The following is a 25,537-nucleotide window of genomic DNA, read 5'->3' as shown; positions in this document are numbered from 1 at the left end:
AAACAAAAAATTATAAGAACATACATAAGAACGGCCATACTGAATCAGACCAAAGGCCCACCTAGCCTTTCCAACAGTGGTCAATGCCAGGTGCTTCAGAGGCAATGAACAGAACAGGTAATCATCAAGTGATCCATCCCCTCTCATCCATTCCCAGCTTCTGCCAAACACAGTCTAGGGACACCATCCCTGCCCATCCTAAGCCATTGATGGACCTATCCTCCATCAATTTATGTAGTTCTTTTTTGAACCTGTTATAGTCTTGGCCTTCACAACATCCTCTGGCAAAGAGTTCCACAGGTTGACTGTGCATTGTGTGAAGAAATACTTCCTTTTGTTTGTTTTAAAACCGGCTGCCCATTAATTTCATTTGGTGACCCCTAGTTCTTGTGTTATGTGAAGGAATAAACAACACTTCCTTATTTACTTTCTCCACACCCGTCATGATTTTATAGACTTCTATCATATCCCCCCATTAGTCGTCTCTTTTCCAAGCTGAAAAGTACCAGTTTTATTAATCTCTCTTCATATGGCAGCTGTTCCATACCCCTAATAATTTTTGTTCCCTTTTCTGAACCTTTTCCAATTCTAATACATCTTTTTTGAGATGGGGCGACCACATCTGCACACAGTATTCAAGATGTGGGCATACCATGGATTTATATGGAGGCAATAGGATATTTTCTGTCTTATTATCTATCCCTTTCTTAAGGATTCCCAACATTCTGTTCACTTTGACTGCCGCTGCACATTCTCTGAAAACATCCACTCAACCATCCACAATGACGCCAAGATCTCTTTCTTGAGTGGTTACAGCTAATTTAGACCCAATCATTTTATATGTCTAGTTGGGATTATGTTTTCAATGTGCATTACTTTCCTTTTATCTACATTGAATTTCATCTGCAATTTTGTTGCCCCTAGTCACCCAGTTTTGTGAGATCCTTTTGTAACTCTTCACAGTCTGTTTTGGACTTAACTATTGTGACAAAGCTCTGTCCTTGGCTCCGTGGGTTTCGCATTTCCCGGAGGATTTTGCTAGCCTCAGAGGCTCAATGACCCTCCACGTAACCCTTCTTTCTCTAGAGACAAGGGTCACAGTCTACTGAGCCATTTTCATCATAAGCCAGCGAAGGAGGTGAGGAGAAGTTATCCTTCCTTGCACAGTCTCTGTTATCTCCCAGCCTCAGTGATTAATCAGGGGGCAAAGGGGTCCCACCCTCTACTCCGGGCTCCAGCCCAGGGACCCTAATAGTATCAGCTATGGTAGCTGACCTTTTAGAAACATGACATATACAATTCCCTGGGCTACTTCCCCCACAGCAGCCCTCACTTCCTCAAGCTCCACTTCACCCTTACCTCAGGGTCTCCTTCCTTGTGCCTGATATGGTGTGTACTACTCAGCCTCTCCAACAGCGCATCTTCCTCCCACAGCTCCTGACATGCATACCCCACCTGACTGACTGGGAGGCTTTTAACTAGTTTCAGCCAGCCCCTGATTGGCTTCAGGTGTCCCAATCAACCTAGCATTCTCCCTGCCTTCTGGAAAGTTCTTAATTGGCCCCAGGTGTCTTAATTGACCTGGAGCAGCTTCCATTTCACTTAACCTGGTACCAGGGATTTGTTTAGCCTGGAGCTAATATATCTGTCTCCCACTACTTTTCTATAGCCATCTGGCCTTGCCCCATCACACTATCTTGAGTAGTTTTGTATCATCTGCAAATTTTGCCACCTCTCTGTTTACCCGCTTTTCCAGATCTTTTATGAATATGTTGAATAGGACTGGTCCCAGTACAGACCCTTGGGGAACACCACTATTTATGTCTCTCCAGTCTGGAAACGGACCATTTATTCCTACCCTTTGTTTCCTATCTTTTAATCAGTTACAAATCCATGAGAGGATCTTCCCTCTTATCCCATGACCGCTTACTTTGCTTAAGAGTCTTTGGTGAGGGACCTTGTCAAAGGCTTTCTGAACATCTAAGTACACTGTATCCACTGGATCACCCCTGTCCACATGCTTGTTGACCCCCTCAAAGAATTCTAGTACATTGATGAGGCATAGTTTCCCTTTACAAAAGCCACACTGACTCTTCCCCAACAAATGATGTTCATCTGTGTCTGACAATTCTGTTCTTTATTTTAGTTTCAACCAGCTTACCCAGTACTGAGTCAGGCTTACTGGGCTGTAATTGCTGGGATCACCTCTGGAGTCTTTTTAAAAACTTGGCATCACATTAGCTATCCTCCAGTCATCTGGTACAGAAGCTGATTTAAATAATAGGTTACATACCAGAGTTGTTAGTTCTGTAATTTCACATTTGAGTTCCTTCAGAACTCTTGGGTGAATACCATCTGGTCCTGGTGACTTATTACTGTTTAATTTATCAATTTGTTCCAAAACCTCCTCTAATGACACCTCAATCTCCTCAGATTTGTCACCTAAAAAGAAAGGCTCAGGTTTGGGAATCTCCCTCACACCCTCAGTTGTGAAGACCGATGCAAAGAATTCATTTAGTTTCTCTGCAATAGCCTTATTGTCCTTGACTGCTCCTTTATCATCTTGATCCTCTAATAGCCTCACTGGTTGTTTAGCAGGCTTCCTGCTTCTGATGTACTTACCATTTTTTTGGTATTACTTTGAGTCTTTGGCTAGCTGTTCTTCACATTCTTTACTGACCTTTCTAATTATACTTTTACACTTTACTTGTCAGAGTTTATGCTCTTTTCTATTTTCCTCAATAAGATTTAACTTCCACCTTTTTAAAGGATGCTCTTTTGCCTCTCACTGCTTCTTTTACTTTGTTGTTTAGCTATGGTGGCACTTTTTTGGTTCTTTATGTTTCATTTAATCAGCAGCAGAGATGCATTTTACTATTCCCTTTCCACCAGACCTATCAGACCTTTCCCCTCAGAAAAACTGTCATGCTCGGTAGACATCAGCTGCAGCATTTCCCGCTAGCTAATTCTGTCCTGAGGTCAGCATGCCCCTTCTCTGCCCCATACAGAACCCCTGCTAATACATCAGCAGCCAGTCTCCTCGTTAATCCCAACCACCCAGGAGTTAAGGGGGGCAACATCCAGACACATCCTCCAGCCAAGAGGGGAACCATCATCTCCTCTGAGAAGCCAGGAAACTGAAAACACTAGCCACACCAAGGTGGCAGAGCACTCCTGGGTACGTGATTCCCCACTACACCCTTCCCATTTGCTTCCGAAGGACAACAGCATGTGGGAAGGAGGTGGAGAAGTGAATGTATAGACAAGTGGTTAGCAAGGGAGGGCAGTCTACCTTCTCTTCCAGCTGGGTGATGCACTGCTGTTGGGAGTCTCTCTGTTCACACACCTCCTGATACTGCCGTAAGTGCTGCTCCTTGGCAGAGACCAGCATGCGCTCACATTTTGCTTCCCACTCGGATTCCAGCTCTGCCTGAATGAGTGACAGCTGCCCATGAAGTAACAGAAGTGATTAGCAGGGAACTACCAATACATGACAGTCACATTCACTCTTATGAGCAGAGAATTCTGGGGTGGGGCCGGAGCAAGGCAAACTCTCCTACCTAGTTCTGCCATCTTGGGGTTGGTGTTCTATCCCTGCAGCATTTCCTCCTCACACAAAACACAGTTCTATCCTCCATGGGAGGGCAATTCTCTAATGCTGGCTCAGATTGCAGCCCCTTGCTTCACCAGTTGCTGATGCTATTTGAAGGGTCCCCAACAACGATGGAGCCCCGTTCACCCTTCCCTCTACCAACAACTCTACTCTTCCCCAACTCCACTCTGACCAGTTAAAAAGGAGCTCTGCTCTGTTGGCACAAGGGTGTACGCCTCTTGGCTATCTTCTGATCACTGCATCATTTGCTCTGGAAGACCAAGCAGGCAAGATTTGCACTCATCAGGACTGAGGCTGCTCCTGTTGCCCCAAAGCCACATAACAGCTGGCTGGAGACCAAACTCAGAATCACAGCCCATTCTTTTGAAGTTAGGAGCCTTCCTTACTCCCCACCTAGTATAGTTTCCTGTCTGCCTGGGTTACATAGTTCTTTGGAGTCATCGGTAAGAATCCTGGAGCAGGAGGTAAAGGCAAAGCCAACAAAGGCCAGCAAAGCAGAGGAGAAGCACTGGAGACAAATCCCCTTAGTGAAGCAGGGTGCTATTTCTTCATTGAGCAACTGATGCAGCTTTATCCAATGTGTATTTGCAATCTATAATCAACAGGCTTTCCAGTTGGAACTCACACAAACCTATCCAATGGGAGGAGGTCCCCTCACCTGCTCTGCTGCTGCTTGATCAGTTGAAGTCCGTGCCTTTTTCAGGAGCTGTCGAAGTTTGTTCAGTTCTTCCTGGTAGGACCTGCGAATCTCATCCATCTCTTCCTCAGCCTGGCTTCTCTCCAAGAGGGATTTCTTCTTCCTCTCAGCAAGATTCTGGAGAACAGATAGTATGTCTGAGCACAGGTCTGGACTGCATCCAGATAGTGTCTCATCCCCTGGGGCACTGTGGGCAATCTCATTGTCATTACTATCATTAACGTACAAGGAACTTTAAAATCTATGTAAGTGCACTCCTGAACTGATGTGCCAAAACTGTGTTGTTTGTAGGGAAAGAGTTGCCAATCCAAAATTTGGCTTGCCTCGTGTGGGTCTGCAGAAACACTAGCATACAGCTGGAACTGTGCATCTCCCCTGAAATGCAGATGCCTGGGCCTACCTTTTCCAGGTTCTCTTTCTCCACTTTCAGGTCTGCAAGCTCTTCTTCCAGCGCCGTAACCTTCAGGTCCAGTTGCCTGCGGCTCTGCTTCTCAGCTCTGAATTTAGCTTGCATGTCTTCTGAGGATTCTTGGAGCTCTGCAAGAACACAGCTCACTGTGGGTTTCCACACTTCATATTTCAGGTTAATCTGAGTGGGAGAAAACTTAGAGCTCATAGCAAGAGTAGAACACAGAAGGGTCTAGTGGCTTCTATGGGAACTAGAACCTGTGACATGGGAACACTCAAAGCTCTTGTGTGGGGGTTATTTCCAAATATTTAAACAGGTCATCTGCTCTACACCTTCCCCTCCATGTAATGGCCTCAGCACCAATGATTACAGTAACACCATTATAAAAGCTGTCATTTTTCAACAAGGCTCAAAAGATACAAGGCTGAGAAAGCACCAGTCCCACCTCCCCCTCTTGAGCTGGTTTTTACAAAGGTCTCACTGTCTGTCTTGTGATAGGACAACTCAATACAGCCCAGTTCGTAGCCAACGCTGGCAATAAAGTTAATAAAATAAATGCTGAGAGACTCCTGAGCTGGGGTGGGAGGAGAGCATAAATATCCTTGATACTGATCCTAGGGAAAATATGAATAGCTGTGTTAGGGTACATTCTGAACTTTGGGGTATAGATGTGGGGACCTGCATGAAAGACCCCCAAGCTTATTTTTACCAGCTTAGGTTAAAAACTTTAAGGCACAAATGCTTTCTTGTTTTTGGATGAGTACTGCTGCCACCACCAAGTGGGTTAGACAAAGATTACGGAAAAGGACCACGTGGAGTATTTGTTTCCCTAAAATATCCCCCCAAGCCCCTTTACCCCCCTTTTCTGGGGAGGCTTGAGAATAATTTACCAACCAGATAGGTAAGGTGAGCACAGACCAGACCCTTGGGTTTTTAGGACACTAAAAACCAATCAGATTCTTAAAAAACAGAACTTTATTATAAAGGAAAAAAAAGTAAAAGCAGTACCTTTGTAAAATCAGGATGGAAGGTAAATTTACAGGGTAACTAGATTTAAAACACAGAGGATTCCCCTTTAGGCAAAATTTAAAGTTACAAAAAACAGGGATAAACCTCCCTCTTAGCACAGGGAAAATTTACAAGCTAAAACAAAAAAGATAAACTAAAGCATTTTTTTGCTGTACTTACAATTTGTAATTTTAGAGGCTTATTTTAGGAATGGTTTAGGAAAGGTTGTATTTTTTCTGCCTGGTTCCTCTCTTTGTCTGGAGAGAGCACAAAGAAAACCTTCCCCCACAGATTTGAAAGTATCTTCTCCCCTTATTGGTCCTTTTGGTCAGGTACCAACCAGGTTATCTAAGCTTTTTAACCCTTTACAGGTAAATGAAGGATTTTATGCTACCCTTAGTTGTATATTTATGACATGCCCCCCAAATTATAGACAGTGCTGGACAGCCTGCTCCACACTGGCTGTGATTTTTTCCTGGAGCTTTAAGAGAAAACAGAATTAATAAGACACATGCACCTTTAGATATACTACTGATTATATAAAAACTAACAATATTTTTTTTACATTTTAAGGACGATTTTAACCAGTTGATTTTAGGAAAGTTTTACAGGAGAGTGCATTAGCCACCTTGTTAGAAGGTTTTGAAATGTGTTGTATTCCAAAATTTTAATTTTGGAGCGCTAAACTCCACCGAAGAAGTTTTTTGTTATTGTTTTTGACGGTATGAAGCCACTTTAGTGCAGCATGGTTGGTTTGCAGGTGGAAATGCCGTTCCCAAACGTATGGGCGTAGCTTTTTTAGAGCTTATACAATGGTGTGACATTTCTTTTTGCCGATTGTCCAGTGCCTTTTCCTTTTAGACAGTTTTTTGCTAACGACAGGATGGAATTTTTGATTCGGTTCTTCCTGCATTAAAACTGCTTCCACACCACACTTGGATGCGTCTGTGGTTACTAGGAAAGGTTTGTTAAAGTTTGGGGCCCTTAGCACAGGGTTAGACATGAATGTTGCTTTAAGCTGGTTAAAGGCCTTTTGACACTTTTTAGTCCACTGAACTATATTTGGCTGTGTTTTATGGTTAGGTTTGTTAGGGGTGGAGACTTGGCTGTTGTGCGGTACAAATCGCCTGTAATATCCGGCCAAGCCTAAGAAGGATTGGACCTGTTTTTTTTTGACTTTGGGACAGGCCACTTTTGGATAGTATTTACTTTGGCCTGTAAGGGGTTGATAGTTTGACCCACCTGGTGTTTAAGGCAAGTTACTTTGTTTAGGTCTATTTGACACTTTTTAGCCTTAACAGTTAGTTCTGCCTCCCTTATGCGCTCGAAGACTTTTTGCAGATGCTTCACATGTTCTGCCCACGAATTAGAAAAGATGGCCACATTGTCAAGGTAGGCGACTGCAGATTTTCCGAATCCCACTAGGAGACTATTTACAAGTTTTTGGAAAGTGGCAGGTACATTTTGCAGCCTGAATGGGAGCACATTAAATTTATACAGCCTGACATGGGTGACGAAGGCTGACCTTTTCTTGGCAGATTTATCCAGCGGTACTTGCCAGTACCCCTTGGTTAAGTTTAAGGTAGAGATGAACTGGGCACGTCCCGGTTTTTTTAATAGCTTATTTGTGCGTGGCATTGGATAGCTGTTTGGGCAAGTTATAGCATTTAGCTTACGGTAGTTCATGCAAAAGTGTATCTTTCCATCTAGTTTGGGAACTAGAACGACTGGAGATGCACATGAACTGTTAGAGGGGCAGATTACACCCATTTGTAACATGTTTTGGATCTTCCGGTTTATAGTAGTTTTGGCTTGAGGAGACACCCGGTAAGGCTGGGCTCTAATTGGGCAAGCATTACCTGTGTTAATGGAGTGGTATGCCCGTTTGGTTTGTTCTGGGGTGGCTGAGAACATTGGCGCAAAGCTAGTGCAGAGCTCTTTGATCTGCTGTTGCTGCATACGTTCAAGGGTTATGGAAAGATTTACCTTTTCCACGCCACTGTCACTTTTTTTTTTTTGGTAGTAGACACCTTCAGGCCACTTAGCATTCTCTCCTCCCTGGGCGTTAATCATAGAATCATAGAATATCAGGGTTGGAAGGGACTGTAGGTTCTAGTCCAATCCCCTGCTCAAAGCAGGACCGATCCCCAATTAAATCATCCCAGCCAGGGCTTTGTCAAGCCTGACCTTAAAAACTTCTAAGGAAGGGGATTCCACCACTTCCCTAGGTAACGCATTCCAGTGTTTCACCACCCTCCTAGTGAAAAAGTTTTTCCTCATATCCAACCTAAATCTCCCCCACTGCAACTTGAGACCATTACTCCTTGTTTTGTCATCAGCTACCACTGAGAACAGTCTAGAGCCATCCTCTTTGGAACCCCCTTTCAGGTAGTTGAAAGCAGCTATCAAATCCCCCCTCATTCTTCTCTTCTGCAGACTAAACATCCCCAGTTCCCTCAGCCTCTCCTCATAAATCATGTGTTCCGGACCCCTAATCATTTTTGTTCCCTCCACTGGACTCTTTCCAGTTTTTCCACATCCTTCTTGTAGTGTGGGGCCCAAAACTGGACACAGTACTCCAGATGAGGCCTCATCAGTGCCGAATAGAGGGGAATGATCACGTCCCTCGATCTGCTGGCAATGCCCCTACTTATACATCCCAAAATGCCATTGGCCTTCTTGGCAACAAGGGCACATTGTTGACTCATATCCAGCTTCTTGTCCACTGTAACCCCTAGGTCCTTTTCTGCAGAACTGCTGCCGAGCCATTCGGTCCCTCGTCTGTAGCGGTGCATTGGATTCTTCCATCCTAAGTGCAGGACTCTGCACTTGTCCTTGAACCTCATCAGATTTCTTTTGGCCCAATCCTTTAATTTGTCTAGGTCCCTCTGTATCCTATCCCTACCCTCCAGCGTATTTACCTCTCCTCCCAGTTCAGTGTCATCTGCAAACTTGCTGAGGGTGCAATCCACACCATCCTCCAGATCATTTATGAAGATATTGAATAAAACCGGCCCCAGGACCGACCCTTGGGGCACTCCACTTGATACCGGCTGCCAGCTAGACATGGAGAGGCTGAGGGAACTGGGATTGTTTAGTCTGCAGAAGAGAAGAATGAGGGTGGATTTGATTTCTGCTTTCAACTACCTGAGAGTTGGTTCCAGAGAGGATGGTTCTAGACTATTCTCAGTGGTAGAAGAGGACAGGACAAGGAGTAATGGTCTCAAGTTGCAGTGGGGGAGGTTTAGGTTGGATATTATGAAAAATTTTTTCACTAGGAGGGTGGTGAAACACTGGAATGCGTTACATAGGGAGGTGGTAGAATCTCCTTCCTTAGAAGTTTTTAAGGTCAGGCTTGACAAAGCCCTGGCTGGGATGATTTAACTGGGGAATGGTCCTGCTTTGAGCAGGGGGTTGGACTAGAAGACCTCCTGAGGTCCCTTCCAACCCTGATATTCTATGATTCTATGACTCCTTTCCCCCTCATGTTATTCTCCCAGGGGATCTTGCCCATCAGCTCCCTGAGGGAGTCAAAGTCTGCTTTTCTGAAGTCTAGGGTCTGTATTCTGCTGCTTTCCTTTCTTCCTTGCGTCAGGATCCTGAACTCGACCATCTCATGGTCACTGCCTCCCAGGTTCCCATCCACTTTTGCTTCCCCTACTAATTCTTCCCGGTTTGTGAGCAGCAGGTCAAGAAGAGCTCTGCCCCTAGTTGCTTCCTCCAGCACTTGCACCAGGACTGACAAACTGACAAACCTTTAATTTTTTGGAATAAAAGGGCTTTAGAGAATTAACACGGTACACCTTAGGCTTTCGGTTGGAGGTGGGGGATGCTATGAGATAGTTAACAGCTCCCAGGAGCTTTTGGACCGTGAATGGCCCTTCCCACAAAATTTTTATTTTATGGGTCTGGAGCACCTTTAAGACCATGACCTGGTTCCCGACTTTGAAAGAATGCTTTCTGGCATGTTTATTATACCAGGCTTTTTGCTCTTTTTGAGCATCTTTTAGAGTTTTTTTTTTTAGCAAGGGCTAAAGAGGTTCAGAGGGCATTTTGTAGGTTGTTTACAAAGTCCAGTATGTTAGTTTCTAGAGAAGGCGTAAACCCCTCCCATTGCTGCTTTGCCAACTGTAATGGCCCCTTAACCTTGCGGCCATACAGAAGTTTAAATGGTGAAAACCCTAAACTAGGATGTGGTACAGTCTTGTAGGCAAAGAGCAACTGTTGCAACGCTAGGTCCCAATTACTGGCTTGCTTATTTACGAATTTACGTATCATGGCCCCCAAAGTTCCATTAAACTTTTCCACCAGGCCATTTGTTTGATGGTGGTAAGGGGTGGCAACCAAGTGGTTCACCCCATGAGCTTCCCCACAGGCTTTTTATGGTCCCTGCCAGGAAATTAGTTCCCGTATCTGTAAGGATGTCGGAGGGCCAACCTACCCTGGCAAAAATGTTTGTTAATGCACGGCACACACTTTTAGCCCTGGTGTTGCTTAGAGCTACTGCTTCCAGCCATCGGGTGGCAAAATCCATGAAAGTCAGTATGTACTGCTTTTCTCTGGGTGTCTTTTTTGGGAAAGGACCCAGATTATCCACAGCTGCTTGCTGAAATGGAACCTCAATGATGGGGAGTGGCTGGAGAGGGGCTTTGACCTGGTCTTGGGGTTTTCCCACTCTTTGGCACACCTCACAAGATTGGACATAGGTAGAAGCATCCTTGCCCATTCCCTCCCAGTGGAAGGGCTTCCTCAAATGGTCTTTGGTCCTGTTCACCCCAGCATGGCCACTAGGATGATTGTGGGCTAAGCTCAAGAGCTTTACCCGGTACTTAGTTGGAACTACCAACTGTCTCTGCGGATGCCAGTCCTCCCGGTGCCCAACAGAAAGTTTCCTTGGATAAAAGTCCTTGTTCTACCACAAACTGGGATCAATTAGAAGAGCTGAGAGGTGGTGGGTTGCTCTGTCCAAGCTCCCTGGAGGCTTTCATCTGCTTCCTGCTCTGCCTGGAACTGTTCCCTTGATGCTGGAGACCTCAGTTCCTCACTGGATGGTGGACCTGGGCTTGGTCCCTCGGGAAGCGATGCGGGGGGCGGGGGACAGGGCTGGTTCCAGGGATGGTGACCCGCTCTCCGCGGGTGTGCTAGGTTGGGGTTCAGGCTCTAGCTGAGCCTATTGCGCGGGTTCAGCTGCTGCTGCCAGGGCGGGCTCAGTGGGGCCCTCTGGTGTTGGGGTTGCAAGCGCTGAACTCGGGGCTGGCAATGGTTCTGGTGCTGGTTGCTCCTCCAATTCCAGTTCTGGGCCTGTCTCTGGCTGGGTCTCTGCAACTGGATCCACTACTGCTGTCACAGACATTGGCCTGGGATCCGGTTCCACCACTTCAGTCTGGGTCTCTGGTAACACAGACGGAGCCCTGGTAGAAGGCTCAGGAACAGAGCTAGGTGGGAAGGCTTGCCTAGCCTGGCTGCGGGTGACCATTCCCACCCTCTGGGCTAGCTTCACATGGTGGGCCAAGTCTTCCCTCAGCAGCATGGGAATGGGATAATTATCATAGACGCAAAAGTCCACATTCCTGACCAGCCCCTGTACTGGACAGGCAACTTGGCTGTAGGCAAGTCAAAAGAGTTTGACTTGAAGGGTTGAATCGTCACTTGTGCCTTTGGGTTGATAAATTTGGGGTCCACTAAGGATTGGTGGTTAGCTGACACCTGTGCTCCAGTGTCCCTCCACGCGAAAACCTTCTTCCCGCCCACACTCACAGAGTCCCTTTGCTCTGAGGGTATCTGGGAGGCATCTGGGCCTGAGGACCTTTGGTGTGACCCCGGTGCAATGAACTACAATCTGTTGGGGTTTTTGGGGCAGTTGGCCTTCACATGCCCCAGCTCGTTACATTTAAAACATCGTCCAGCTGACTGGTCACTGGGGCGAGGTGGGTTGCTGGAGAATAGTGTGGTGGGACGATAAGGTGTCTGGGGTTTTCTTTGGGTGTAGTTGGGGCCTTGAGCTGCCCCCGGTGGTAGGGTGTGGTCTTGGGGTGTCCCTTCTGGTATCCACCCAAACTGTGACCAGGGTTTTTCCTCTTTGCTACCTCCACCCGTTTTGTTCCGATTTGCCCTGCCTTTCTGACGGTCTGGGACTGTTCATATTGATCAGCATAAGAAGCAAGGACTTTTTGCTGAGTTCATTTTTTTATTCCATAAACACTGTTTTACATCATTATTGGTCAGTCAGGAACTGCTCCTGGACAATCAAATCACACATTCCTTCAAAGCTAATTACACCCCTTTCTTTGACCTATTTATCTAACAGATCCTTCATTTGGTTTACATAAGCAACATTACTTAGTCCAGGCCCTCTTTCAAGGGCTTTAAATTTTACTTTGTAAGTTTTAGGTGTAATTTGAAATTGTTTTAAAACCAAAACCTTAGATTTACCATAGTCAGAAGCATCCTTAATAGGCATCTTGTTAAATATGTTTAGAGCTCTTTCAGTCAATTTTGCTACCCATGTGGTCATTTTGTGATTGCTAGGAATTGCATGGAGAGTGCACAGTTTCTTAAAGGTGATGAAATATTTAGCAATATCACTGGATTTATTAAACTGTGGACTCCCATTTGTGGATTTTTGGGGAAGAATTGTTAGGGCTATTCGGTAGACCCATCTTAGCCCTTTCCAGATCTAAGTGCTTCAGCTCTAACTCCATCTCCAAGCATTTTGCCTGTTTTCTCTCCTCTGCTTTCAACTCCAAATGCTTTAAGGCCATTTGTTTTTTATGGTTTTTTTCCCCCCCCGTCTTTTTTCAGCTTTAAATCTGACTAATTTCAGGTTTTTTTAGACGGCACTTTTTTGTGTGTGTCATTTTAGCCTTTCTGCGCTTAGCCTAGCCTAACCGGAGAGCTAGGAAAGAAAAAAAAAAGCTTGTGAATTCCCTTGCAGGACTTAACTGCTCTGCCTTCAGGCAAAGAAAAAAAGCTCCAGTTGCTTTCAGCTTAAAAAAAAAGTGTCCTTTTAAAAAACAACAACCACCTCCCTGCTTTCCAAGCAGCCAAAAGAAAAAACAGGAGTCCTTGTGGCACCTTAGAGACTAACAAATTTATTAGAGCATAAGCTTTCGTGGGCTACAGCCCACTTCATCGGATGCATTGAATGGAACATATAGTAAGAAGATATACATATATATACACACATATATAAGGTGGAATTCGCCATACAAACTGTAAGAGGTTAATTAAGATGAGCTATTATCAGCAGGAGAAAAGAAAAGAAGCCCTTGAGGAATTCCACCATGATTTCAACAATTTCCATCCCACTATCAACCTCAGCCTAGACCAATCCACACAAGTGGTCCATTTCCTGGACACTACAGTGCTAACAAGTGATGGTCAGATAAACACCACCCTATATTGGAAACCTACTGACTGCTATACTTACTTACATGCCTCCAGCTTCCATCCAGGACACACCACACGATCTATTGTCTACAGCCAAGCTCTAAGATACAACTGCATTTGCTCCAATCCCTCTGACGGAGACAAACACCTACAAGATCTCTATCAAGCATTCTTAAAACTACAATACGCACCTGCTGAAGTGAAAAACAGACTGACGGAGCCAGAGGAGTACCCAGAAGTCACCTATTACAGGACAGGCCCAACAAAGAAAATAACAGAATGCCACTAGCTGTCATCTTCAACCCCCAACTAAAACCTCTCCAATGCATCATCAAAGATCTATACTCTATCCTGAAAAAATGACAGGTTTCAGAGTAACAGCCGTGTTAGTCTGTATTCGCAAAAAGAAAAGGAGTACTTGTGGCACCTTAGAGACTAACCAATTTATTTGAGCATGAAAAAATGATCCCTCACTCTGATAGCTCTTGGGAGACAGACCAGTCCTCGCTTACAGACAGCCCCCCAACCTGAAGCAAATACTCACCAGCAACCACACACCAAAACCACTAACCCAGGAACCTATCTTTGCAACAAAGCCCGATGCCAGCTCTGTCCACATATTTATTCAAGTGACACCATCACAGAACCTAATCACATTAGCCACGCCATCAGGGGCTCGTTCACCTGCACATCTACCAATGTGATATATGCCATCATGTGCCAGCAATGCCCCTCTGCCATGTACTTTGGCCAAACCAGACAGTCTCTATGCAAAACAATAAATGGACACAAATCTGACATCAAGAATCATAACATTCAAAAACCAGTAGGAGAACACTTCAAACTCTCTGGCCACTCAGTAAAAGCCTTAAGGGTGGCAATTCTGCAACAGAAAAGCTTCAAAAACATACTCCAACGAGAAACTGCTGAGCTTGAATTAATATGCAAACTAGATACCATTAACTTGGGTTTAAATAGAGACTGGGAGGGGCTGGGTCATTACACATATTGAATCTATTTCCACTGTTAAGTATCCTCACACCTTCTTGTAAACTGTCTAAATGGGCCATCTTGATCATCACTACAAAAGTTTTTTTTCTCCTGCTGATAACAGCTCATCTTAATTAACCTCTTACAGTTTATATGGCAAATTCCACCTTCTCTGTATGTGTATATATATCTTCTTACTATATGTTCCATTCAATGCATCTGATGAAGTGAGCTGTAGCCCACAAAAGCTTATGCTTGAATAAATGTGGTAGTCTCTAAGGTGCCACAAGTACTCCTGTTTTTTTTTTTGCGCAGACAGACTAACATGGCTGCAACTCTGAAACCTGTCAAAAGAAAAAATGTTTTTAAACTCCTTAGGTCTGTGCTTTTGGTTTAAAATGATCCCACCTCTACCACCATGTCAGAGTTCCCTCCCCATTCTGAGGTACAGATGGGGGGACCCGCAAAAAAGACCCCCCTAAGCTTATTTTTACCAGCTTAGGTTAAAAACTCCCACAAGGCACAAATCCTTCCTTGTCCTTGGATGAGTATTGCTGCCACCACCAAGTGAGTTAGACAAAGATTTAGGAAAAGGACCACTTGGAGTTCCTGTTTCCCTAAAATATCCCCCCAAGCCCCTTCACCCCCTTTCCTGGGGAGGCTTGAGAATAATCTACCAACCAGATAGGTAAACAAAGTGAGCACAGACCAGACCCTTAGGTTTTTAGGACACTAAAAACCTAGCCGATTATTATAAAGTGTTTTTTTTTTTTCTCTCCTTAAACAGAAGTAAAAGAAACACCTCTGTAAAATCAGGATGGAAGGTAAATTTAGAGGGTAATGAGATTTAAAAACAGAGGATTCCCCTTTAGGCAAAACTTTAAAGTTACAAAAAACAGGGATAAACCTCCCTCTTAGCACAGGGAAAATTCACAAGCTAAAACAAAAGAAACTAATGCATTTTTTTTGCTATACTTACAATTTGTAATTTTAGAGGCTTATTTTCGGTATGGTTTAGAAGAGGGTTTTTTCCCCCTGCCTGGTCCCTCTCTTTGTCTGGAGAGAGCACAAAGAAAAACCTTTCTCCCCTTATTGGTCCTTTTGGTCAGGTGCCAACCAGGTTATCTGAGCTTCTGAACCCTTTACAGGTAAAGGACGGATTTTATGCTACCTGTAGCTGTACGTTTATGACAAGCTGCCATAAAGGCGGGCAGCAGATGTGCGGCCTGCATAAGGGAGATGCGCGACAGAAGGGAGCTCAGTCGAAGCAGCACACAACACACCTTCAGGTGCCTGAGCCACTTGCACTTTACCGTTTCTACTGCTCCCTGCCCTGATGGAGGAGAGGTTGTGAAATAATTTTACCTGGGGCTGATTAATTCTTCACTGAATCCACAGTGTGTCCTCATGTCATTTCCATTTTAAGTTAGCTATTTAGCTGGAAGGGAGCATATTTCATCCATTTTATTGAACATTTCAGTGGCTTGGGTGGAGAGCTCAAGGCCAAGAACTCCAAAGAGGTGCACAGTTCAGCTCTGCAGAGATTATTAAATGCCTTAGCTTGTCTAGAGCTGTATTTCCATGAAGCAGAGTATCTGTTCAACAAGCATGAAGAGGCCTCTTCAAGTGGGATAAAATTACTGACCCAGAAAAACCAAGTTTTGTTTCCATCATTAGCTGCTTAGAGACTGTTATACAGAACGTGACCCACAAATGTTGCACAGCAGAAATGAAAACAAACCCAAAACAGATGCATACTAGGATCGTGACAGTTGATCAGCAAGACACTGCGGTAAACAGTAACTCAACATCATGGAGCTGTGATAATCAGACTGAGGCTTGTCTCAAAGAGTGGCTCAGAACCCATCGAAATCAGGGACTCCCCAAATGTGTACAAAGATCACGGGAAGAGTTAAACAGGTCTTTTACACAATCACAGAAATGGAAGACTGGAAGGGACCTTGAGAAATCATCAAGTCCAGCCCCCCCGCACACAGGTGTTTGTCCCTCCTATTTTTAAAAGCCTCCAACGATGGGGATTCCACAACTTTATTCCAGATCTTAACAACCCTTATAGTTAGAGAGTTTTTCCTATTACCTAAGTCTCTCTTGCAGCAGATGAAACCTATTACTTCTTGTCCTACCTTCAGTGGACAAGAAGAACCATCAATCAGTACTCATAACAACAGCCATTAACATATATGAAGAGTTATCGGATCCCCCCATTAGGATATAGATATTCAGGCCTGTCTGTAAAGGCCTATACTCTAAGAATTTAGATGTATTCTTATCACTTATCAGAGTAACAGCCGTGTTAGTCTGTATTCGTAAAAAGAAAAAAGAAAAGGATTACTTGTGGCACCTTAGAGACTAACCAGTTTATTTGAGCATGAGCTTTCGTGAGCTACAGCTCCGATGAAGTGAGCTGTAGCTCATGAAAGCTCATGCTCAAATAAACTGGTTAGTCTCTAAGGTGCCACAAGTACTCCTTTTCTTTTTTCTTATCACTTAGCTAGTTATAGAGGTATAAAAGAAAGAATCAAAATCACTGTCTGCCAGTGTAAGGGCCTTCTCTTACTGTGAGAGTCTGAGGCCCTGTGCTTAGGCTAAGATCTTTGGCTAAGCAGCAGAGGCAGCCATAAGCTGGGAAGCGGATGGTCACATCCTCACATTCCAAACTAGTCACATTGAAATAAGGTGCTATTGGGGTGTTAGGAATACAATCCTGTCCTGATAATGCCTATCGCCTCCAGAGAAAGGGAAGTGCCTAGAAGATGTAAAAGGAAACTTAGTTTGATAGCATCCTGCCTGGCAAGAACTCACTTATCAATAGCTGGGATGTGAAATCCTCATTTCTTTGTTGTTCTATCACTGTAGTCCCCATTTCCCTATTGTTTGTCTGTATAATCTCTATCTGGTTCTGTGATTGTTTCTGTCTGCTGTACAATTAATTTTGCTGGGTGTAAACTAATTAAGATGGTGGGATATAATTGGTTAAATAATCATGTTACAATATGTTAGGATTGGTTAGTAAAATGATTGGTTAAGGTATAGCTAAGCAGAACTCAAGTTTTACTATATAGTCTGCAGGCAATCAGGAAGTGGGGGGGGAAATGGGAACAGGGAATGGGGGTGGGGAAATTGGAATCATGTTTAGCTAAGGGCAGGAATGGGAACAGGGACACAGGTAAGGCTCTGTGGTGTCAGAGCTGGGAAGGGGGACACTAAGGAAGGAAACTGGAATCATGCTTGCTGGAAGTTCACCCCAATAAACATTGAATTGTTTGCACCTTTGGACTTCGGGTATTGTTGCTCTCTGTTCATGCGAGAAGGACCAGGGAAGTAAGTGGGTGAAGGAATAAGCCCCCTAACACCCCCTGCCCTTCAGTCTTTTTCCCTCAAGAGTTCTTTTAGCCTTTCCTCATAGGTCAGGATTTCTAAATCCGTTTTTTGTTGCTCTCCTCTGGACTCTAATTTGTCCTCCTCTTTCTTCAAGTGTGGCACCCAGAACTGGACACAGTACTCCAGCTCAGGCCTCACCAGTGCTGGGTGGGACAATTACTTCCCAAGTCTTACATACAACACTCCTGTTAATACACCCCCACAATGATATTAGCCTTTTGCAGAACTGCATCACATTTATAAGAGTCTGTCTCTCATTGCGCAATGACCTCTTAAACTCCAAAGATATCCAATGAAGTAACTGACTACTTGTGTTGATTTTATTACCCTAAAGAAACACTGGTATATTACATATTGACAGAATTAACCCTTCAGAGTCTGTATGGCTCCTACATGGAAGACACCTGGGAAACTAGCTGTTTTAACAAAGAGGTGGAAAGGTTTCTGGCCCAGGGGAAGCCAGGACAGGTCAGGACTCTTGACCAAAGCTACTGCAAATCTGACATTTTGCTGCCAGGAAAAAAAAAAAAAACCTGCACTTCTGCTTGCACCCAGTCCGCTTCTGTCATAAATATAAAGGGAAGGGTAAACACCTTTAAAATCCCACAGCTGCCACCGTGTCAAAGTTCCTTCCGCACTCTGAACTCTAGGGTACAGATGTGGGGACCTGCATGAAAAACCCCCTAAGCTTATTTTTACCAGCTTAGGTTAAAACTTCCCCAAGGTACAAACTATTTTACCTTTTGCCCCTGGAGTTTATTGCTGCCACCACCAAACGTCTAACAGGGAAAGAGCCCGCCCCACTAGATGAATCCGCCAAGGAGAAGTCAGCCTTCACCACTCATGTTGGGCTGTATGAATTTAATGTACTCCCTTTCGGGCTGCAGAATGCACCCACCACCTTCCAAAGACTTGTAGATGGTCTCCTAGCGGGATTAGGAGAATATGCCAGCGCCTACCTTGACGATGTGGCCATATTTTCAGATTCCTGGGCAGAACACCAGGAACATCTACAAAAAGTCTTCGAGCGCATAAGGGAGGCAGGACTAACGGTTAAGGCTAAGAAGTGTCAAATAGGCCTAAACAGAGTGACTTACCTTGGACACCAGGTTGGTCAATGAACTATCAACCCCCTACAGGCCAAAGTGGATGCTATCCAAAAGTGGCCTGTCCCAAAGTCAAAGAAACAGGTCCAATCCTTCTTAGGTTTGGCCGGATATTATAGGCGATTTGTACCGCAATACAGCCAAATCGCCGCCCCACTGACAGACCTAACCAAAAAGAAACAGCCAAATGCCGTTCAGTGGACCGAAGAGTGTCAGAAGACCTTTAACTAGTTTAAAGCAACACTCATGTCTGACCCTGTGCTAAGGGCCCCAGACTTTGACAAACCGTTCCTAGTAACCACAGATGCGTCCGAGCGTGGTGTGGGAGCAGTTTTAACGCAGGAAGGAGCGGATCAAGAATTGCACCCTGTAGTGTTTCTCAACAAGAAGCTGTCTGAGAGGAAAGCAACTGGTCAGTCAGTGAAAAAGAATGTTACGCCATTGTCTACGCTCTGGAAAAGCTATGCCCATATGTTTGGGGATGGCGTTTCCACCTGCAAACCGACCATGCTGCGCCACAATGGCTTCACACCGCCACGGGAAATAATAAAAAACTTATTCGGTGGAGTTTAGCTCTCCAAGATTTTGATTTCAACATCCAACACATCTCAGGAGCTTCTAACAAAGTGGCTGATGCACTCTCCCGTGAAAGTTTCCCAGAATCAACTGGTTAAAATCGTCCTTGAGATGTGGAAAATATTGTTAGTCTTTATACACTTGGTAGTATATATTTAGAGGTACATGCGTCTTATTAACTCTGTTTTCTCCTAGAGCTCCAGGAAAAGATCACAGCCAGCGTTTCACCCTATCTGTGATTTGGGGGGCATCATAAATATAAAGGGAAGGGTAAACACCTTTAAAATCCCTCCTGGCCAGAGGAAAAACCCTTTCACCTATAAAGGGTTAAGAAGCTAGGATAACCTCGCTGGCACCTGACCAAAATGACCAATGAGGAGACAAGATACTTTCAAAGCTGGGGTGGGGGGAGGGAGAGAAACAAAGGCTCTCTCTGTCGGTGTGTTGTTTTTTTGCCAGGAACAGAAAAGGAATGGAGTCTTAGAACTTAGTAAGTAATCTAGTTAGATATGCATTAGATTCTGTTTTGTTTAAATGGCTGATAAAATAAGTTGTGCTGAATGGAATGTATATTCCAGGTTTTGTGTCTTTTTGTAACTTAAGGTTTTGCCTAGAGGGATTCTCTATGTTTTAAATCTGATTACCCGGTAAGGTATTTACCATTCTGTTTTTACAGAGGCGATTCTTTTATTTTTTTCTTCAATTAAAATTCTTCTTTTAAGAAGCTGATTGCTTTTTCATTGTTCTTAAGATCCAAGGGTTTGGGTTTGTGTTCACCTGTGCAAATTGGTGAGGATTTTTATCAAGCCTTCCCCAGGAAAGGGGGTGTAGGGTTTGGAGAGGATTTTGGGGGGAAAGACGTTTCCAAGCGGGCTCTTTCCCTGTTATATATTTGTTAGATGCTTGGCGGTGGCAGCAATAAAGTCCAAGGGCAAAAGTTAAAATAGTTTGTACCTTGGGGAAGTTTTAACCTAAGCTGGTAAAAATAAGTATAAGGGGTTTTTCATGCAGGTCCCCACATCTGTACCCTAGAGTTCAGAGTGGGGAAGGAACCTTGACAGCTTCTCTACTACCAGATTGAGCAGAATGTCAGTTGAAGACAGAGCAGCCAGGATTCAGCCTGGGGGCCGGAGGAATTGGTCAGTATAGTGGGGGAAAAACAAACGAACAGCTAACAACTCCTCTTCAGGTTCTTAGTACACAGTCTCCTGAAGGCAAGCGCCTATACAGAGCCAAGGAAAGCTTAATAGTGAGCTAAATAGTGAGCTAAAAAGGGGTCTCTAATTAGATGAAGCAGAAATTGCAAGAACAGTGTCTCAGCTAACAACATTACTTAAGGCCAGATCTGTGTTTACCCGGAAAGAATCAAGATTGAGCCATGGTGAAATATATGGGTTTTCATTTTTCCAATCACTGATTTCACCAAGAAGGGAAATTAACTTTGTTACTAGAGTCTGCACAGTCTGCAAAACATTCAGCAGGTTATGTCCACTAAACAGCCAATGAATGCTGAGAAGCTACCCAGTTGCAAAGCACTACTGGTGTGCATGACAAAGTCTCTATCCCATGAAGGAGCTTAATCCAAGTCTGAAGGAAAAGGTAGAAGAGAAAAAGTGGAGAGGAGGACCTGCTCTTGGAGGAACATTTGCAAAGAACTCAGAGCATTTTATTTTGTGGGCTCCTCCAGCCTTGAATGTGCCATAGAAACAAGGCACTTTTTACCCATCTACATCATTAAGCCACATTTGCAAACAGGGCAGACTTTGTATGGCCCTCCTTCCCCATTTCCAGGCATGTTACCAAGGAGAATTCAGGAGACTGAGTGGTGAGAAAAAAAGCAGCAAAAGCTTTGAAGTGTTCAGTCAATTTTTTGGTTTTGCATTCTGCTTTGCAATATTAAGTATGGGGAGGAGAAGCTTTCTTTTTGACCCCCTCTGGTGATCAGCCTATGCTGTCAGAGTATGAGGACTGTTGAAACCCATGTCATTTCATTCATCTAAATGTCATATCCTTTTATCTATCTTGCCAAGCTATTTATCTCCATAGCTTCTTATGGAAGGAAGCAGGAGGCTCCGCAGGTTAGTGCATATATTCTGAACCATTGCATTTCAACAAGGCTCCTCACCCAAGAGATGCTAATGTCAGAAAGCAGGTGTATCTCACATGCAGTCCAAACTCAGGTAGTTCCATTATGCCTAACTAATCCCTGCCCCTGTGCTAATTATTGACTTCCTCTCTTAAGCCTTGGTTGTGTTCCACACTAGAACTGGCTTCAGTAATCTTTGGGATAATGGTGCTATATGAAGATGGACTAGTTGACCCAACTGCAAGAGGGGTTTAGTTGTACGACTCACTAAGGACTTCCATACTCTCTGGCAGGGCCACCCTCAGTGGATGAAAGGGAACCACTAGTATATCAGTTTAAATCTAGTATAGCTCAGTAGAGACAAAAGCGATGGGCTGGTGGGCTCCGTCCAGTACCTAACAGGAAGGTTCAACATTAGAGGCCATCCTAACAGGCTCTTTTGTTGGCAGTCTCAGCAGGGAGGCGAAGCATTGATTTGCACGTAGAGCCAGAGCTTCCTTCTCTCCCCTAGTTGGCCCCTCTAGCTGAAAGCTAAGGCACATTATGCTAAATATATCTTTTTTGGCAATTCAGACAGCTGCCACTGAAGTATAGAGTTAAGGTCACCAATACAGCTGACCAAGTTAACAGAGAACTAGATCATGATCTAGGCAATAGAACCCACCCCCTTGACCGACCCCCTACCGGCTAGCTGTGCTTGCAGTTTGTTGAGCTGTGCCTCATTCATCTCTGCCTCCTGCAGGGCTGTGGTCAGCTGTGTGCGCAGGTCCATCTCCTTCTTCTGGTGAGCAGTCATTTCCAACTGCAGATGGGAGACCTGTGCTGTAGCAGCTGCCAGCTTCTCTGCAACTTTGACCTGTAGCACAGAACAGGGGGAAATATCAGAACTCCTGAGTACTTAAGTGGGGTTTCCAAAAGTTGGCTCACAGGGCAGTGCTAGGAGCCCAGATTCCATGCTTGGTTTGCATAACTAGATGTCAGACACCCTCCTCCATTAGAGATACAGCTTGATGGAAGTTGCAGGCCAAAGATGAAGCACTGTATATTGAGCTGAGGGGCAGCAGCACTGCATGCAGGGATAGGCTCACTGCCCTATTAAAAACAGGGTGGCTCTGGGACACATAGTAGAGCACTGTGGGCCCTATTTGACCACACGCTCCACCCTGATTTATTCTAGTGGCTGGCGACAACCTCATCTCCAAGACAGATTAAAGCAGGTCACTTCAGGAAGTTTTTTTCTGAAAAAGACGTGTTTCACTGGTTGGCTGCTCTGTTCACCCCTTTGGGACTACCAGCTGGCCAGCGAGACATCAAAGCCTAATTGCCCAGAAAAAGCCTCACAGGAGTCTGCCACCCCCAGCTCTCTTCAGGTTGCAAACAGACTGTGCCAGGGTAGCAAGTCTGACGTTACAATTCTGCCCCTGCCCTTCTAGATTTGTCAAACAATTAAAATGGACCGGATGATATGCTCATGGGGATAAAGCTGTTTGGGATGGGTAGCTGTCAGATGGGAGTGGACATGCAGACTATTTTCAAGTGAGTACAGGGATCAGTTTATGAAGACTGGCTGTGGAGAGGGAATTTCAGAGCAGGATGTGTACTCTGCATTCGCAAGATGGTTAGGTACATACTAATTTGTCAAGGTATTTTTCTGGCTTGCCAAGTTATTCACTGTAAAGTGCAAGTATTAGATACTTTAACAGTGATCACTGTTCTAATCAAGCTTTTACATTTGGATTTTATTCAAGTCAGTGATTCACAGGAAGCCAGATCTAATAGGGGCTCTCACAGACAACTTGTTAATTACATGTTAAAAAAAACTGAAAAGGCTCACAGCCTCTCAAGGAAAAGGATACAAACTAGATCCAGCTCCAAGTCTTTTGGGATAGGGCCAAAAATTCACGAAGGATATGCTGTAAAGACAGGCTGCATGATAATAGTGGGAACTTAAACAGTTCCTATTGTAGTTAAAAGTTACATTCAGATTCCGAACAGGTTCTCTGTTGTGCCCCACATAGTTCCAGCCCAATTTCCTCTTGGGCTAGCTACTTGCTGGCATTCAGAGAACTACCTCAGGTCTTGAATTGCTGCTGGTCTCACACTTGTAAAATGGTTCTGTACACCAGAGACTGACACTGTGGCTATTCATTAATCTTACTTAGAGACCTCTCTCCAAAGTATCTTAGTTACTGGGCTGCCAATCACACTTCCCCAGTGGGAGAAATTGTGTGATCACTTAATTAAACAACAAAGTACCAGTACCTGTGGATTAAGCATCTGTGGATGAGCAATGTGAAGTGATCAGTGATGACTATATATTAACATAGTTCCTAGCACAGCATTCCCTTTTGTTCTCCTCTTTTGGAAGGGTGAAAAAAGATCATTACGAATGCAGCTTGTAAATTGTGGGTGTTTTTTTTTTTTTTTTTAAATCTCCACATAGGCTGCCTCCAGCAGTTTTCATAAACTCAAAGGAAAACAAAGACCTGTTTCTGTGCTGAAATCAGCCTAGGTAAAAAAGAGTGGGGTTTGTTGTTTGTTTTCCCTCCCATTAACTTCTGTATTCTGTGCAGCAGTATCTGAACTCCTAAGGTTAGCAAGTTTTCATCCACTCAGTTCAAATAGTTGAAAGGATTTTGCTCACAATTCTTCCTACCCAGCCTCCTGCCAAAAAGTGTTGGCTGTGGACTGTAAAGATGCAGGAGAATCTTCAGCTCAGAAAGAGACTTTATCAAAGTTAGAGGCATGTGTAAACTGTAGGTTATGGAAGAGAAACCCCAAGGCTCTAGAGAGTCAGGGACACACTGCCTCACCTGGTCCCAGCCCCGATCCACTGGCAGCATGTGCTGGGAAGAGAAAGCAGTGACAGGAAACAGGAAGAGTTAAGAACGCCAAGTAGAAAGGCAAAAGCATTAATTACTTAGAACAGCTAAGTGTGGCATTACAGGGGCTAAAATGTGACAAGAGAAGCATTCAACCTATTCCTTATTTGACAGCTGCAAAAGCTCAAAAACAGAAAGAACAGCAGTGAAGCCATGTTTAAAAAGGGGCTAAATCTCTCCAAATGTGAAATAGTTATGAGGCCCTGCTAATAATCAAATGGTAGCTAAGCTACTGTGTGTATGAAAAGAGAAAGTTAAGAGTAACTTTTGTACCTTCCATACCAATTTAGCAATTGAAAGAATATCCAAGCTAAGACATCTTTAAGCCTTATGCAATAGAAGCACAGATGCTACAGTGCTGGGGCCATGCAAACACCTAGACAGATCAGAATGAAAACTAAGGTAATGGCTTTAGAATCCATGATTGAGAACCCCTGGGTTCTCTTTTTAGGAGAGTTTTAGGTCAGAATCCCCAGTGTCTGTTAGATAGAACTGCAAACCCTTCTCTAGCCTTGGTCAGAGCTCTGTGTTTATACTTATTGCTTGGCTAGTTTACCTTTTCCTGCTCTGCATGCAACACCCTTGCCTGAGTGTGTTCATTTGTCGTTTGCAATGAGTTGTTTCTCTGCTCCATCAGCAGGTTGCTCTGTTCAACATACCTAGGAAAGGGTATCATAGAAAATGACTTGAGCACAAAGCACAAAAGGGGACTTGAAGTGAAAGCCTATTGTGGAAGAAAAAGACAACAGTGTTTGTGAAAAAGCCTCATGAACAGAATAAGTTCCAAAACAACTCTGTGTGATGTCTTGCACACAAATGCAACTAGGGATATGTGGATATTTAAGATCTGTCAGTTTAAGGCCAGAAGGGACCCCATTAGGGCATCTAGTCTGACCTGCTGTACAGCACAGGCCACCAATACCACCCAACACTTGCACGCTAACCCAACAACCAAAACAAAATCAAAGCACTACAGACCACAGGAGACTAGATTATTATGTGCCAGAGGCACAGAATAGGAGGGACTGAGGTGTACCAGTACTTGAGGCCCCCCTCAATGCCAGGGAAATGATGAAATGATATACACCCAGATAATCTTGGCAAATGACATGCACCCACATGCTGCAGAGGAAGGCGAAACCCCCCAACGTCACTGCCAATCTGACCTGGGGTAAATACCTTTCTGATGTAACATATGTAATGAGTTAGACTCTGAGCATGTGAGCAAGAACCAGCCAAGCACCTGAGAGACAGAATGCTTAGTGTCATCTCAGAGCCCTGGCCCATCCTGCCCAATGTCCCGTCTCTAGCCATAGACATCCCTGATGCTTCCAAGGTAAGGAAAAAACCCACCCAGAATACACTGGGAGAAAAAATTC

The 25,537-nt window shown here is 44.4% G+C and overlaps 1 protein-coding gene across 9 annotated transcripts in view; it reads right to left on the bottom strand.

Annotated features, from left to right (window-relative positions):
- Positions 1 to 25,537, bottom strand: part of FKBP15 (FKBP prolyl isomerase family member 15) — a 112,060-nt gene that overhangs the window by 9,017 nt on the left and 77,506 nt on the right. For 7 of the 9 annotated variants that reach the window (XM_074973893.1, XM_074973894.1, XM_074973892.1 and 4 more), the window contains exons 19-24: positions 24,715 to 24,817; positions 24,090 to 24,122; positions 21,961 to 22,132; positions 4,711 to 4,847; positions 4,272 to 4,427; positions 3,293 to 3,445 (exon numbers count right to left, since the gene is read on the bottom strand). In XM_074973893.1, coding sequence (XP_074829994.1) covers positions 3,293 to 3,445; positions 4,272 to 4,427; positions 4,711 to 4,847; positions 21,961 to 22,132; positions 24,090 to 24,122; positions 24,715 to 24,817 — 754 coding nt within the window. The remainder of the gene's footprint in view (positions 1 to 3,292; positions 3,446 to 4,271; positions 4,428 to 4,710; positions 4,848 to 21,960; positions 22,133 to 24,089; positions 24,123 to 24,714; positions 24,818 to 25,537) is intronic. The other 2 variants (XM_074973890.1, XM_074973895.1) reach the window with 1 other exon arrangement.

The sequence above is a fragment of the Natator depressus genome, chromosome 16 (genome assembly GCF_965152275.1).
Source record: "Natator depressus isolate rNatDep1 chromosome 16, rNatDep2.hap1, whole genome shotgun sequence".
Taxonomy (NCBI): Eukaryota; Metazoa; Chordata; order Testudines; family Cheloniidae; genus Natator; species Natator depressus.
Note: the sequence above shows the minus strand (reverse complement) of the source record. Positions and strands in the feature narration are given on the sequence as shown.